The 14,452-nt window shown below is 46.3% G+C and overlaps 1 protein-coding gene across 1 annotated transcript in view; it reads left to right on the top strand.

Annotated features, from left to right (window-relative positions):
- PAPPA (pappalysin 1) overlaps nt 1–14,160 on the top strand; it is a 295,498-nt gene extending 281,338 nt beyond the window's left edge. Inside the window, exons 21-22 of the mRNA XM_084821073.1 lie at nt 2,860–2,958; nt 13,743–14,160. Coding sequence (XP_084677199.1) covers nt 2,860–2,958; nt 13,743–13,850 — 207 coding nt within the window. The 3' untranslated portion in view covers nt 13,851–14,160. The remainder of the gene's footprint in view (nt 1–2,859; nt 2,959–13,742) is intronic.
- Nucleotides 14,161–14,452: the final 292 nt, after the last annotated feature.

Here is a 14,452-nt window from a genome sequence, read left to right on the forward strand (position 1 = left end):
GATGTACAAAAGTCACTTACCTTTTCGCAGGGGTGCTTCGCGGTGGGGGGGAGGCGCTTCGCTTCTCCCCCTGAAGTTCAGGCGAGGGGGGGGAGCCGTCCCGCCTCACCCGGCCGAAATTCAGGCCGGGGAGACGCACCCCGTCTCCCCGGCCGCGAAACAAAGTAAAACAAAACAAAACGTGATAGGCTACATAATGATTCACGTAGCCTATCATGGCTAGATTTCCAAATTCAGCCATGATAGGCTACATAAATCGTTACATAGCCTATCACGGGTGACTTTGAAAAAAAAAAAGCGTACGCAAATGGCAGCGGCCTATGGGCGCCACCATTTGCGTTCCTTATTTGGTCTTTACATAGACTACCGTATCATTATGTAATCTTTACGTAGACTTCTGGGACCAAATAAGGAACGCAAATGGCGGCACCCATAGGCCGCCGCCATTTGCGTACACGCTTTTTTTTTTTCCAAAGTCACCCGTGATAGGCTACATAACGATTTACGTAGCCTATCATGGATGACTTTGGAAATCTAGCCGTGATACGCTACGTAAATCGTTACGTAGCCTATCACGGGTTTTTTGTGGGTTTTTTTACACTTTGTAATGGCGGCGGCGGCAGCTGGTCAGAAGACCGGCTGCCGCCCCCACCCCCGACAAAAGGCCGACGAACCGCCGCTGGGACCCGCCGCCGGGAGGGACATTCGCCAAAGGTAAGTCCCATCCCGGGGGGGGGGGGGGGCGGAGAATTTCACCACCGATTTCGGGGGGCCGAATGCGTTGGCGCTCGGCCCCCCGAAGATTCGGGGAGAAATTCTCTGCCATCCCTAGACCGGGGCCTCTCAAGAATTGGCTCCTGCCAGATGAGCCTGCTCAGGGGTGGGGATGAAGGAAAAGACCTTTTCCATCATGGCATCCAGACTGTGGCATTATCCCCCTCAGGAGATGCACCTGTTTGCCTTCAATTGCCCACTTTCAAACACGCGTTGAGAACGGCGTTATTTCAGCAGGCATGTTTTTTTGTTAAGGCCTTGATGGATTTACTAGGCCTGTTCAGACGTCACGCTAAGCCATGACGGTTGGGGAAGTTCCAGTAACCACAGTGACTTAGCATGTCATGTGGGGGGAGAAAACCACATTCCCCACTAACCCCCCCCTGCAAAAGGGTCAAGGGGCCTTGGGGAGGCTTAGCGTGTCATCTGTCAGGCTCCCCGGTGGTTTAAATGGGCTCTAGAGGACTTCTGGGCCATGACTTTAGAGTATGCTGGCTAGGGTGTCCATCAATGCTCTAGCCACCACAGACTTTCTCTATGGTCAGGAGGCCATTGGGGATGCTGGAGTGACTGCCAGGACCCTGCTCATGCCGCGGATGATGTCAGGATGCATGCTAACCACTCCAGTAAGCTCGCCAGGTAACTACGCGGGGGGGGGGGCATAGTGGAACCACGCAGTGCCACATGGTGTCTAGTCATGTGACAGTCCCGTATGTAGTGGCTTCACTACCCCTCCCCCATAGGTACCCTAACCGCCCTCCAGCATGCGAATAGGCCCACTCTGTTGCTTCTGCTGTTTTTATTCCGTGTGTGTTTTTAAATAGCTTCTTTGCTTGCTTTGATATATTGTTTTTATTGTAATCCATTGTAAGCCGCCTTGAGCTGGCATAAGCTGAGAAAGGCAGGATATAAATGCCACGATGGATCAGTAAAAAGGGAGTGAAATGGATATCGCAAAATGGTCCCCAGCCTCCTACTCAGCCAGGCTTCCAAGTCCTCCCAAATCTCATTTTTCATTTATATTACTTTAAAGTATTTTTCAGCCGCATTTAGGGATGTCAGAGAATTCCGCCATGGATCTCGGTGAGGCTGAATGCCAGTGCACTCGGCCCCCCGAAATCCATGGTGGAATGAAGCCCCCTGCCCCCCCACCCCACGAAAGGCACGTGAAACGGAGCACTTACCTGCTGCCGTCCGCGCTGACTTGCGAATGGCGGCCGCGTCTGTGGCTGCCATTCGTTTCCTCATTATAGCCATGATATGCTACGTAAATAATTACGTAGCCTATCACAGCTAACGCAGGGACGCCATTTGCATAAATATTTATGTAGGCTAAAACGGCAAAAAAAAGGAAACATAAATGGCGGCCGCCATAGCTGCCGCCATTTGCGTCTGCTGTTTCTTGTGGGGGTTTTGCCGTGATAGGCAACGTAAATATTTACGTAGCCTATCACAGCAAAATACAGGGACGCAAATGGCGGCGTCTATGGCAGCCGCCATTTGCGTCCCTGCAGAGTGCCCAGCGGCCAGATGTCCAGCTGCAGGCGGCCCCGGCCGGCGGCTCCGCAGAATCTCCATGGAGCGGAGCCGGCCGGAGAGAATTTCAGGGGGAGGGACGGAGCACCTCCCCCCCACCGCGAATGTCACCCTTCGAAAAGGTAAGTGACTTTCGTACATCCCTAGCCACATTTTAAAGCTACACTCCCAGGAAATAGGGATAGAACAGAGCAAGACTTGGTACACTGAATATAGTGTAGATAACATCTGATGAAAAATCTTACATATGATGCTGAGAAAGTCAGTTTGGGCACACAAGCACTTTGTAAAGGCAGCAGGGCAGAAAAAGGTCTTCAAGGCTCACCTCAATGTCTGCACTGAAGGGGCAAGGGGCGAGTCCATTAGAAGGGAGTTCCATGGTTTGGAGGCCACCATCAAGAAGGCCTTGCCTGTCATGCATGCCAACCTAACCAACTTTAATTGCAGGCATTTGAGAAGGCCCCCTGAAATAGATGAGGAATGGGAAGGATTATATGGCCTCGTCACTTTCTCATCCTCCTCCCTTGTTCTTCCGGCTTCTTTTTTCAGCCTTTCATGGGAGACAACTACTGTGATGCCAGCAACAACCGAGCCTTTTGCAACTATGATGGTGGGGACTGTTGCGTCTCAACAGTGAAGACTAAAAAGGTAAGGTGCCATCCGCCTCATTGTATTGCAACCCCCATGGTTGGGTGCTCTTGTTTTGCTCCACCTCCCATCCCCTTCATTTCCAGGGCAGAAGTTCCTGGTTCCACATGGAAATCACAACTGCTTGGTAAGAACGCCCCAAGATAGAGGGTCTTTTCCATGGTGGCCCCCTAGTTCTGAAATGCTCCTTTCTGTGACACTTGCCTAGCACCTACATTGACATCTTTTAGGTGCCATGCACAAACTTTTTTTTTAATCCACTCAAGATATTTAAGGTTTTATTGTCTTAACATTTGTAATGTTCTAATTTAGCTGCTATTACTGAAATGGTGGAAATGTTAGACTCTGTTTATATGAATGGTTTAGCACTATGTGATGGCTCTCGTGTTTCTTGCGTAGGATTGACTAATGTGAGTGTAGTTGTATGTGATGTATTTACTATTTTGATTTCAGTCTGTGTGTGTATGAAAGGAAGGAAGGAAGGAAGGAAGGAAGGAGTAATAGCACCCTCCTGAAGTTGCTGGGAAACTCTCCTCTTCCTCAGCAACTGGTACTGAGAGGTAATGATAGTGCGGGCGCCCGATTCAGTCCAGGAAACTGGCGGAACCGCCCTTGCCCACACCCCTGAGCCCTACTCCCCGACCCCCTGCCCACCCCTTGCCCGCACTCAGTGAATAGCCTGCACTCACCCCAGTGGCCTCGTCGAGCATTGCGATCACCATTTGTTGAGAAATAAAATGGCGATTGCAAAAATGTGCATATTTCCGCGCACAAAAATGCACATTTTTGCAAATGCACATATTCATGTATGCAAAAATGCACATTTTGCAAAAGCACATGTTTGTGTATGCTTGAGGATGTGCGTTTTTACACACACACATATGCACCTTCACAAAAATGTGCATTTCACACCATGAGAATATGTGCAATCGCAAAATTTGCATTCGCAAAATGCGCATTTTCACGCATACAAAGACACGCACAGTTTTGTGATGGTCATTCTATTTTATTTTATTTTTAATGGCAACTGCGGAGCTTGACAAGGCCCCTGGGGTGAGTGCTCATTGATCATGGGAGGAGCTTGAGTGTGGTCTGGGGACCAGTGAGCGGAGACAGGAGCTGGGCAGGCATCCGGAGAACCTGGACGTGGATGAGTTCATACATCCATACTGAGAGGTGTACTGCCTCCAATACTGGAAGTAATATATAAGCATCATGATTAGTAGCCCTTAATAGCTTTATCTTTTTGTTTCTTTACTAGCTCTTGTTCCCCTTGCAACCTTAAGCTGATAGAGTCTGCTGCTGTCTGGTAGAATATTATATCTGGGTTAAAGTATTGGATTGGTGGTTGACTCCCATCTTGTTGTTCCTGCTACCACCTTCCTCTGCAACTATAGAACAGAGTCCCCTCCAAATGGGAGTACACAGAACTGGCAGAAACACTTGTCAGAGCACTGACCTTCTTGAAACAATGAAATGCACAAAGTATTGGACATTTTAGTGTTCTGCACACATGGGGCAATTAGTATAAAGTAGGCATGTTCCCTGGCTTATCCCACTTGCAGTGGTGAATCATAACAAAGCTCAAAATATACTGTCCAAGTGAAGGAAGAAAGCTTCTGGTTGTTGTTGTCGTTATCATAATCACTACCATTTAGTCATAAAAATATGTAAAAAATTTAAAAAAAACAGCAGCCCCAAATGCACAATTCCCCCAAAGGCTAAAGCATGGAAATGTGCATTTGGGGCGAATTCGTGTATTTTCACAAGTGTGAATTTGCACAAATGCAAATTTGTGCAAATGTAGATATGCACAAATTTGCAAAATGGGGGGAAATCTGATATTGTCAGTGAGCGGATGATGGAACAAAAGTCACCTGGCAATCTGCAAAATGCAGATGGAATGGGATTTACAAAATCCATACATACTTTTCATCATCATCATCAATGGCCAGCCTTACCTTCTATCAACTTGTCTAATCGCCTTTTAAAGCCATCTCAGTTAATGGCCCTCAAAACTCCTTGTGAAGATCTTTCTATCACATTATTTCTTAGAATCACAGAGGCAGAGGGGGCTTTGTAGGCCATCTAGACCAACCCCCTGCTTGTTTCAGGATACATAGAGCAAGAACAGCTGAAATAGGTGGCTATCCAGACTTTGCTTGAAGATATCCAGTGAGAGAAAGCTCATCTCCTCCTCTATGTAATCAGTTCCATTGTTGAACTGCTCTTACCTTCCAAATGTTTCTCCTAGTGTTCAACCAAAATCTACTCTCCTGTAAGTTAAGCCCATGAGATGTAGACCTGCCCTCTGGAGCAGCAAAGGACAAGTTTTTGCCCTCTCCTTTGTGACAGCCCTTCAGGGATTTGCAGAGTGCTGTACACTCCCCTGTCAGACTTCTCTTCTAGAGACTTAATAACATGACAGATCTCTTTTATCTGTGATTATACACTCATATTTATATAAGACATCTCTTTTCCAAAATTCAAAATAGGGATGGATGAACCTGTCCATTTTGATTACTCCCACATTCTGATTTGTTTACTCTCAAATTCTTTCCATCCCATTTATAAAGAAAATGGCAAAGTTTAATAAGTTCTTATCAACAGCAAACCTAACTAAATTCTCACCCATCTGCACTAACTAAATGCAATAGGAAAAAGTATTCCCAGCATGGAGAGGCCTGCCATATACCTCTTAAGGATAAGGAGCCCATCAGGAAAAAAAAAAAAAAGATGTGGCAACCCTAATTCAGCACCATAATCATGGTTGAATACATAGGGATTTCAACCCAGACCTTGAAGTGGTAGCCACTTCAAGCCCTCTTCCTGGGTAGATGAAGCTGTTAGTTTTGCTTTCTCCCATATTCTTCTTCTTTTAAAAAAAAATATCTCAAGCCCTTTCCATCCCATTTATGAAGAAATATGTGAATTTATGAACCAAACGAAATTCTCACCCATTCGAAGTTCAAAATGACCCGAAGTTTGCCACACATTAAGATCTGGTCATCAACTACCAAAGCTACTGGTGGTAACTGATGGCTTTGAGATGAAATCACACCTATCAGAAATCATCAGACTGTTTGATAATGCATCAGACTGTTTGATAATGCATCAGACTGTTTGATAATGCATTTCAACCTTCCTGCTTCCCTCATCGATCGCATGGGACTTTATTCCCAAATCGCGTGTTTTTTGTATAAAGGGAGTGATGCCAATTTTATCCCCTGTCATCCCATGTATCTTTTGAAACATTTCCTGTAGAACTCCTGTTCTTCAAGACATTGCAATGCATTTTATCTGTACTTGAATTATGGGGAGGCCAAACTAGAAGGCTATGTTTGTGGGGGGGGGGGTCCATGATCTGTGGGGAGTCCAGGCGTGGGACATGCGGTTTTCTGTAAGAGCTCTCCTACTTTCCCCTCTGTCCTATGCAAGCACTGCATTTTATTCTGTTTCTTTGTATCCCCTATACTTCCATAGTGATTTATGCCACACACAAAGGCTGTGATCCTGCAAGACCTATTGAAGATGGGTTTTACTTCTGAGCAGATATGGATAGCACTGCTCTGTAAACTGGGTTAGCATTGTCTTTGCTGGCACAGGTTGAAATAAAACCATTAAACAGTGGCAGTGCTGACATTTCAACAGCTGCTGTGCATCTGTCCAGCCTCCCCACCCACCCACCCCACACATGGAAAAATGAGTTTTAGCATATTCCTCTTTTTTGTTTGATGTGCTACTTTTACCCCAAGCAATTCACAGTTCAGTTTATTATACAGCTCTTGCAATGTTTTTAAATCATGTTGCTTCATGGCTCCCAGGCCCTTGAAGATACCTGCTGGATTTCAAATTCAGATGCTTGGCCATGTGGACTTTGGGGCCCAGCCCTATTAGATATTTTCCTGTCTGAGACCCTTGACTGGAAAGCAGATTCTTGTCATAGTTTGCTCACATAACCCCCCTCCCTCCTCTGCCCTTTGAGGCACTTTGCGAGTGGAATGTGAAAAGGAGATTTTTTTTTGAGGGAAAACAATGAGAGAGACAGAGAACAAGGCAGAGGGGAAGGAGAGGGTTCTGCATAAAAATACTCCGCAGACTGTATCGTTCCAGCACGTTTTGGCCAACTACGTGAAAAGGCTGAATGCTGAAACTAAACTTGGGTGTGAAGCCCAGACTGTGGGAAGCAGGAGATGAAGGGAATCAGCTTCTCCAGAAGAAGGAAGTGTGTTTTGTTTTGCTTTGCTTTACCACCACTACCACTGCAGTCCCCGTGTCGCTTGCCCCATCAACATCTTCAGTGCACCTTTTGAACCTCCACTTTGACTCATGTTGCATAGACAGCTGTGATTTTTCATCCCTCCCCCTTCCCACCACCGTTGTTGCAATAACGGCACATCTGGAATGAGGGAGGACAGCTGTCGTTAGAACAGCTGATATTACTGTAAAATAGAGAGAGAGGAGGATGACATAGATTTGTTCCAAGGCCACACTCAGTTGCTGTAACTGAAACTTCACTTCCAAGTCTTGGAAAGGAACAGTCATACTCTGCTCAGCATTGGCTTGGCTTGGCTTGGAGCCTGTGTTCAAGTCTGGGTGCTCCGCTTCAAGCAAGATGTTGACATGTTGGACAGGAGTCTGAGAAATGCGTTGAGGGTGAGACAGGCAGGCAGAAAGGCAGACAGACAGACATGAAGATCCATGCTGGATTAGACCAAGGGTCTATCTAGTCCAGTGGCCAACCAGCTATCGAACAGGGACCCACAAGCAGGGCATGAGCACAACAGCACCCTCCCATCCATGTTCCCCAGCAACTGGTGTACATAGGCATACTGCCTCTGATTACTGAAGGTAGCATAGAAGCATCAGGACTAGTAGCCATTGATACCCTTCTCCTCCAGGAATTTGTCTAAACCCTTTTTAAAGCCATCCAAATTGGTGGCCATCACTACATCCTGTAGTAGAGAATTCCATAGTTCAACTCTGTGCTGTGTGAAGAAGCCCTTCCTTGCATCTGCCCTGAATCTCCCACCAATCAGCTTCATGACCCCATTGGGTTTTAGTATTATGAGAGAAAAACGTCTCCCTATCCACATTCTCCACACCATGCATAATTTTGTACACCTCTATCATGTCTCCCCTCACTCACCTTTTTTCTTACCTAAACAATCCTACCTGTTGTAACCTTTCCTCATAGGGGAGATGCTCCAGCCCCTTGATCACTTTATTTGCCCTTCTCTGCATTTTTTCCAGCTCTACAATATCCTTTTAAGGTGTGGTGACCAGAACTGGATGCAGTATTCCAAGTGTGATTTGTATACATAGATTTGTATAAAAGAAGTATGATAACTGGCAGTTTTATTCTCAATTCCTTACCTATTTATGCCTAACATGGAGTTTGCCTTTTTAAAATATTATTTTACAACAGCCGCACACTGGGTTGACATTTTCATCGAGCATCAAGCATGTGTGTGTGTGTGTGTGTGTGTGTGTGTATGCTGGTGGCTGGCATCCAGATTAATGTCTCCATCCCAGACTTCTTCCCTCCCCTTTCCACTCCTGCCCCTCCAGATGCAAGATGTTTCTATTTGGCTCATCTCATCACCATCTCAAACTCAGTATACACAAGAGTGATATGCTCATCTCTCTTCTCAAGGGTCCCCTTCCTCAATGACTCTATGTTTCTACTGAAAGCATCACCACCCACCCTGTTGATCAAGCACACAACCCTGGCTTCTGGCTTCGATTTCCTTGCTCTCCTTAGCTCCCTCTCTCCAATCTGTTGCTTCCCTCGATACGACGTTGTGGAAATCCAATCCAGCCCTATTCAATCTCCTCTTCATCGACTCCTGTACTGGTCATCTCCCAAGCCTGATTACTGCCGTGTTCTTCTTTTGGCTGGGCTAAACGGTCCCACTTCCTTCAGCCATTCCTCTTTTCTAGCTTGTCAATAGCCTTCATCAACTGTGCCCCCAACTCGCTCCTCAAAACAAGGCCTTGAGGTTGGAAAACAACGTGTCTCGGTTTGGTTTGAGGAGATTCGGAGCATGGTGCCCCTCAATGCCACACACACATGCTTATTTGGTGGCGGTAGTTCTGGAATGCTGCCCACCAGTTCAGTCCCCACAATACCCAGAGCAATGCTGTGCTGGATGCTCCGAGGCATTGTGGGAAACCTAACATGGCGGGTGGCTTCCCAGATCCTGCTGCTGCTGTCAGAGAAGCCCAGAGCTGGAGTATTAGATGGGCAGGAAGACCCAGGTACAGATGTGCCTTCCTCCTGATTACACCAAAGTTTATGGCTTTGGTTTTGACAAGAATTATTTTTAGGCCACCTTTAAGGGTGGAACAAGTTGGTGCGAGTTGACACAATCCTAAAAATCATTGTAAATGAATTTGTTTATTTTTTTAAACTTGCTGACATGCATTCAGTTTGCTCTCCGCTAGAACTTCCAATACTTTCTAAGTGATCCATTGCCCAGCAGCGAAGGCTGGGGGCTCCGATATCAGCGGGACAGTGCATCTGATCCGGGTTTCGTTCAGAAGCGGTCAGAGCTCTAAAGGAGGTAGCCAAGGTGCTCCTTTATTTTGTTTATTGTATTTAGTTTTATTATTTTTATTTATTTATTAAATTTATTAATCGCCCATTTGGCTGGTCACCCAGCCACTCTGGGCGATGTACAACAATAGAACACTTTAAAACAATAAAATTCTGCATTAAAAACATATTTCTAAAAGTACCCTAGCCCACCCCAAACGCCTGCCTGAACAACCATGTTTTTAATGCATGGCGGAAGCTCATTAAAGAGGGGGCATGGCGGAGTTCCCTAGGGAGGGAGTTCCACAGAGTGGGGGCCACCACAGAGAAGGCCCTCTCCCTCATTCTCACCAGCCTAGCTGTCCTGGCTGATTGGACAGAGAGAAGGCCATCCAAGGCTGATCTTGTTAAGTGGCCTGTCTGGTGTTGCTGGAGGCGCTCCTTAAGATAGGCTGGGCTGGAACCATATAGGGTTTTAAAGGTCAAAACCAATACCTTGAATTTGGCCTGGAAAACAACTGGTAACCAGTGTTTTATTTCTTTATTTTCTTTATTTTCATTTCTGCACCACCCAATAGCCGAAGCTGTCTGGGTGTTTCACAATAATTACGACCACAATCTACAGCATAAAAACAATATGAAATATGAAAGCTTAAAGCTACAATATAACAGTTCAACCACAATAAAACCTAGCAGCAATGCAGAGATTTAAAATACAGATTTAAAACACCAGAGCTAAAAGACTAGGAAGCTGAAATGCGAAATACTGGGAAAATAAAAAAAGGCCTTCACCCTGTTGCTGAAAGGAGTACAATGTAGGCACCAGCAAACCTCTCTAGGGAGCTCATTCCACAGCCGGGGTGCCACAGCAGAAAAGGCCCTCTTCCTGGTAGCCACCCACCTCACTTCCTTTAGCAGGGGCTCACAGGGAAGGATCCCTGAAGATGATCTTAGAGTCCCAGAAGGAGATATGGGAGGAGGTGATCCTTCAGGTAACCTGGCCCCAAGCCATTTAGGGCTTTGAATGTTAATCCCAGCACTTTGAATTGGGCTGGGTCATGGACTGGCAGCCAGTGCAGCTGGAAAAGCACTGGTGTAATGTAATCTCGTCGGCCAGTCCCTGTTACCAATCTCACTGCCCTATTTTGGACTAGGTCCTTCAGAGTTCTGACTGAGACCCAAGGCAGATTCACCACCACACTGACATTGGAGCCACCAGCCTCCACTGTCTTCCAGTAAAGTCATGAATTTGACTTTGCTCCTAGGGGTGGCAGTTGGTTTTGAGGCTCCAGAGCTGCCCACCTTGGAACCGGGGAGGCTGTGCTGGTAGCCTGGCAGGGACGGGAGTCAGTGTGCTGAGACAGCTGGGGGAGGGAACGTGTTAATCCGCTGAGCCACTGATGCTGCCACTGACCCATGAGTGTCTTTGAGGCTCGACAAAGACCATTCCGTCCAGCCCTTCCTAACCAGTGGCAGGGAACAAGGGCTTCTGGTAGGGATCCAGAGGGGATAGGGTCTTCCATTAAGGACAAGCAAAATCCTATTTCCTTTTAATGTCTGTGACCTCTTGACCCAGCCCAAACGCACTGCTTCTCCACAGCCTGAGCACTTACAGAGACTTTCTGCCTTCTTATTTTCTCAGTGCAGGACATCGTGAGGGAAGAAAAATTCTTTAGAACAGCAAGGCCATGTTGTTAAATTTAGCAAGCAAACGTGTGTGTGTGTGTGTGTGTGTGTGTGTGTATGTTGATGGGTAGTGGCGGGTGGCTGACCATTGTCCAGAACAGGTTTGTTTCTGCCAGTGGACTGATTTGCTAGAATCACCAATGTGGCGGTGCATAAATTCATATACGTATTTATTCTACAGCTGTGCGCAAATGGCCTCTTGAAATTCTCCACCATACTTTCAAGACGAGGCTGGACAGCCATCTGTCAGGGATGCTCTGACTTGGATTCCTGCACTGAGCAGGGGGTTGGACTGGATGGTCTCATAGGCCCCTTCCAACCCTACTATTCTATGACTCTATACAGAGAAATTTGGTAGACAATTTCACCGAATTTCTCCAGGGGGAGGAGAAATTCTCAACCGTTTCTCATGGGTAGGGCTCTCCATTGGCAGGCTTGTAGCATAGCTGCTTCTCTTAGTAAGGGGTCTGGGGGATTTCGTGCTGCGTCAGCTGTCTTGGCAGGCTGGCCCCCAGTTGGCATCCACCACAAGACAGGTGAGGGCAGTGTTGTGTCTGGCTCCAAGGATGAGGTGGAGTTGGTGTTGTGCCAAAAGCCGCCCTCCAATTTCCTGAAAGGTTTCTCCTCCCATGAAAGAGGCTTCACTTGTTCTGCCTCATTCAGGATGTTTTAGAAATTATGTTCCTGGTGTTTTTGAGCTTACCGAATTACAGCCAGCCTCCCAGGCTGCCTGCACGTCCTGATCTGAAAAGCCCTAGGGGAGGAATTACCTCATGATGCCTTAAACTGGGCTTTAATTGAAGTGCAGGAAGCTGAGGAGGCTACAGGCTGCCAGGGAGATGACTGTACAATGAAAAACAAGACCCTTGTGCTCACTCCTCAGCCACCTCCTAAGTAAGGCAAGCCCACAGAACCCAAACCCAACCCATGAGAATTTCTTCGCCACTGAATGTCTTTTTGAAAGCAATTCCTCTTCTATCATATTGAATGAGAACTCTAAAAAATGTGTGGGAGAAATTTTCAGCACAGCACTAATTTATTTGTTTATTGCATTTATAACCCACTTTTCCGTAAAATTGTAACCTAAGTGGCTAACAGATAATAATGGCACTATAGTGCTGCCTATAGGAGAAAAGCGTTCTCAGACATGCCACAATGAAAATTCGTTGCAGCTAGGGATGTCAGAGAATTTCTCCACGAATCTCCGGGAGGCCGAATGCCAATGCATTCGGCCCCCCGAAATTGGTGGAGAAACGGATTTCAACTTGAAAACTCCAGATCAGGAAGTGGCCTACAGCTAGTTATCTTTCTCATTCCATGAAAAAAAAAATCCTTCTGTGGAGGAGGATTGGGACACCCTCATGGACATTGTAGTTAAGACATCGTGATATTTCCATTCCTAGCCAGAGATTTCCCCATCAACTATAGTTCTGAAGGATCTTTGCAGGTGTGAAAGCAGAACTGCTGTGAGGACAGATCTGTTTGATGCTGGAAAGCAGGCCCCAGCGTTTTCTGTTTTGAGATTCTACCAGCCTCTGGTAGAAGAGGCTGTCTGGTTGGGAAATCGGAGATGAGCCAGCCCTTATTTAGCATAATTTGGATGTAAAGAGAGTGGCATGTTACAAAGAGGCAGGCAGGCACATGCATGGGGGGGGGGGAGAGGTTGCATAGCAATGGGGTCATCTATGCGTGTGCATCTTTGTCTGTGTGTGCGCAATGCAGATTCCCAGAAGTTCCCATGATGACATGGGAGGGACTGCATACATGACCTGGACTTCTTAAATAAATAACTAAATAAATAATTGCCACAGAAGGAGGAAACCAATGTGTCAGTAGGGAGTGAATGTACATTATGCTCGCTGAAAACATTTGAACAGGTTGTGGCATCGTCCAGGAAGGGAGGGGAATTAGGTCATTAATTCTGCCTGCGCAGATGGGAAAGACTCTTGGGAATTCACTCCAGGCACCAAAGCCTCCCCCCACCCCGCACTTTTTGTCCCCGCTCTCTCCTTTATGTAAATTCCTGATGCAATCCTCTGAAATCAACTTTCTTTCTCCAAAGCAACACGGCAGGAGGCTGTTGCTTCAGCTCCCGCTTTCCCTTCTTTTAAAGAGACAGGTAGCTATTTTTCAAAATAGCTTGCTTCCATTCCTTGTGAAACCTGACCTGTCACTCCCAAGCAGAGGCCTACTGTACAGGAAAGCTGGGGGAAAGCATCTTCCCAGAAGCAGAGCAGTGCCAAGAATGAGCTTATCTGCTTTAAAATATGGCAACGTGAATTCTGAGTAGCAAGGATATGAACTACATGGGAATTTGCCTGTTGTGGGGACAGGGACGGCAAGTGTTATCGCTGAAACCATCTCTCTTAGATTTGCAGATGTTGGCAGGTTGTTACCATTTGGCTGTTTGTGATTAATCAACCAAAACATTTAATGGGCTTAAGGCTAATTTCCATGGCTGATGAGTCATTATTTGATATGAAAACCACTCTGTCTAAGGCAGCTTCCTAACCAAAGTTGACTTTCTGATGGCCATTATTCCTTGGCTTCCTTTGCACAGATCATCCCCTTCCCAATGTCCTGCGACCTGCAGGGTGAATGTGCTTGTCTCGATCCGGATGCCCAAGAGCACAGTCAGCAAGATCATCGTGGCTTCAGCTTTGGATAACACAAAGCACCAAGGAATGGAAGAGAGACACCACCAAAGCCAGGCGAGGCGAGACATCATCACACACCCCTTTTCTTGGTATTGTTTTTAAACAATTTCAGCTGCTCGATTCAATGGCGTTTCTGCACCAGGGACCTTTAGAATCCAACCAGTCTGCCTTTAATTTTTTTGCCCGAGGAGAACTGAAATATTGGGGTTGGGGGAGGGGAGATGGAAGAAGGAGGAGGTTATTATATTAAACATATCTTACTAGCAAGAACAAGCAAAACAGCAAATAGTTGAGTCAAATAAGACTTTTTGAAGTCAAGAGAAAAGAAGAAGAAACATGCGTTATGCAGGCCTACATCCACCTTGTCTGAACTACGTGTGGTTCAGTTTGGGTTGGGATTTGTACATCTTTTGGTTAAGTTTTGCTTTTTGTATCCAGATTAAGGCAAGAAACAAGCCATATATATATATATATATATATATATACCTAATATTTATAGAGAGAAACTAGGGAGAGAGGGAGGAAGAGAGAGAGAGGGAGAGAGAGCAGTAGAGAGAAGAGCATGCTGCAGCAACAGAAGGAAGTTCATATTCTTTGCTCTCTCGGAGGTTCC

Source organism: Heloderma suspectum, chromosome 14, assembly GCF_057233095.1.
Source record: "Heloderma suspectum isolate Gila_16-S chromosome 14, 16-S_ref, whole genome shotgun sequence".
NCBI lineage: Eukaryota > Metazoa > Chordata > Lepidosauria > Squamata > Helodermatidae > Heloderma > Heloderma suspectum.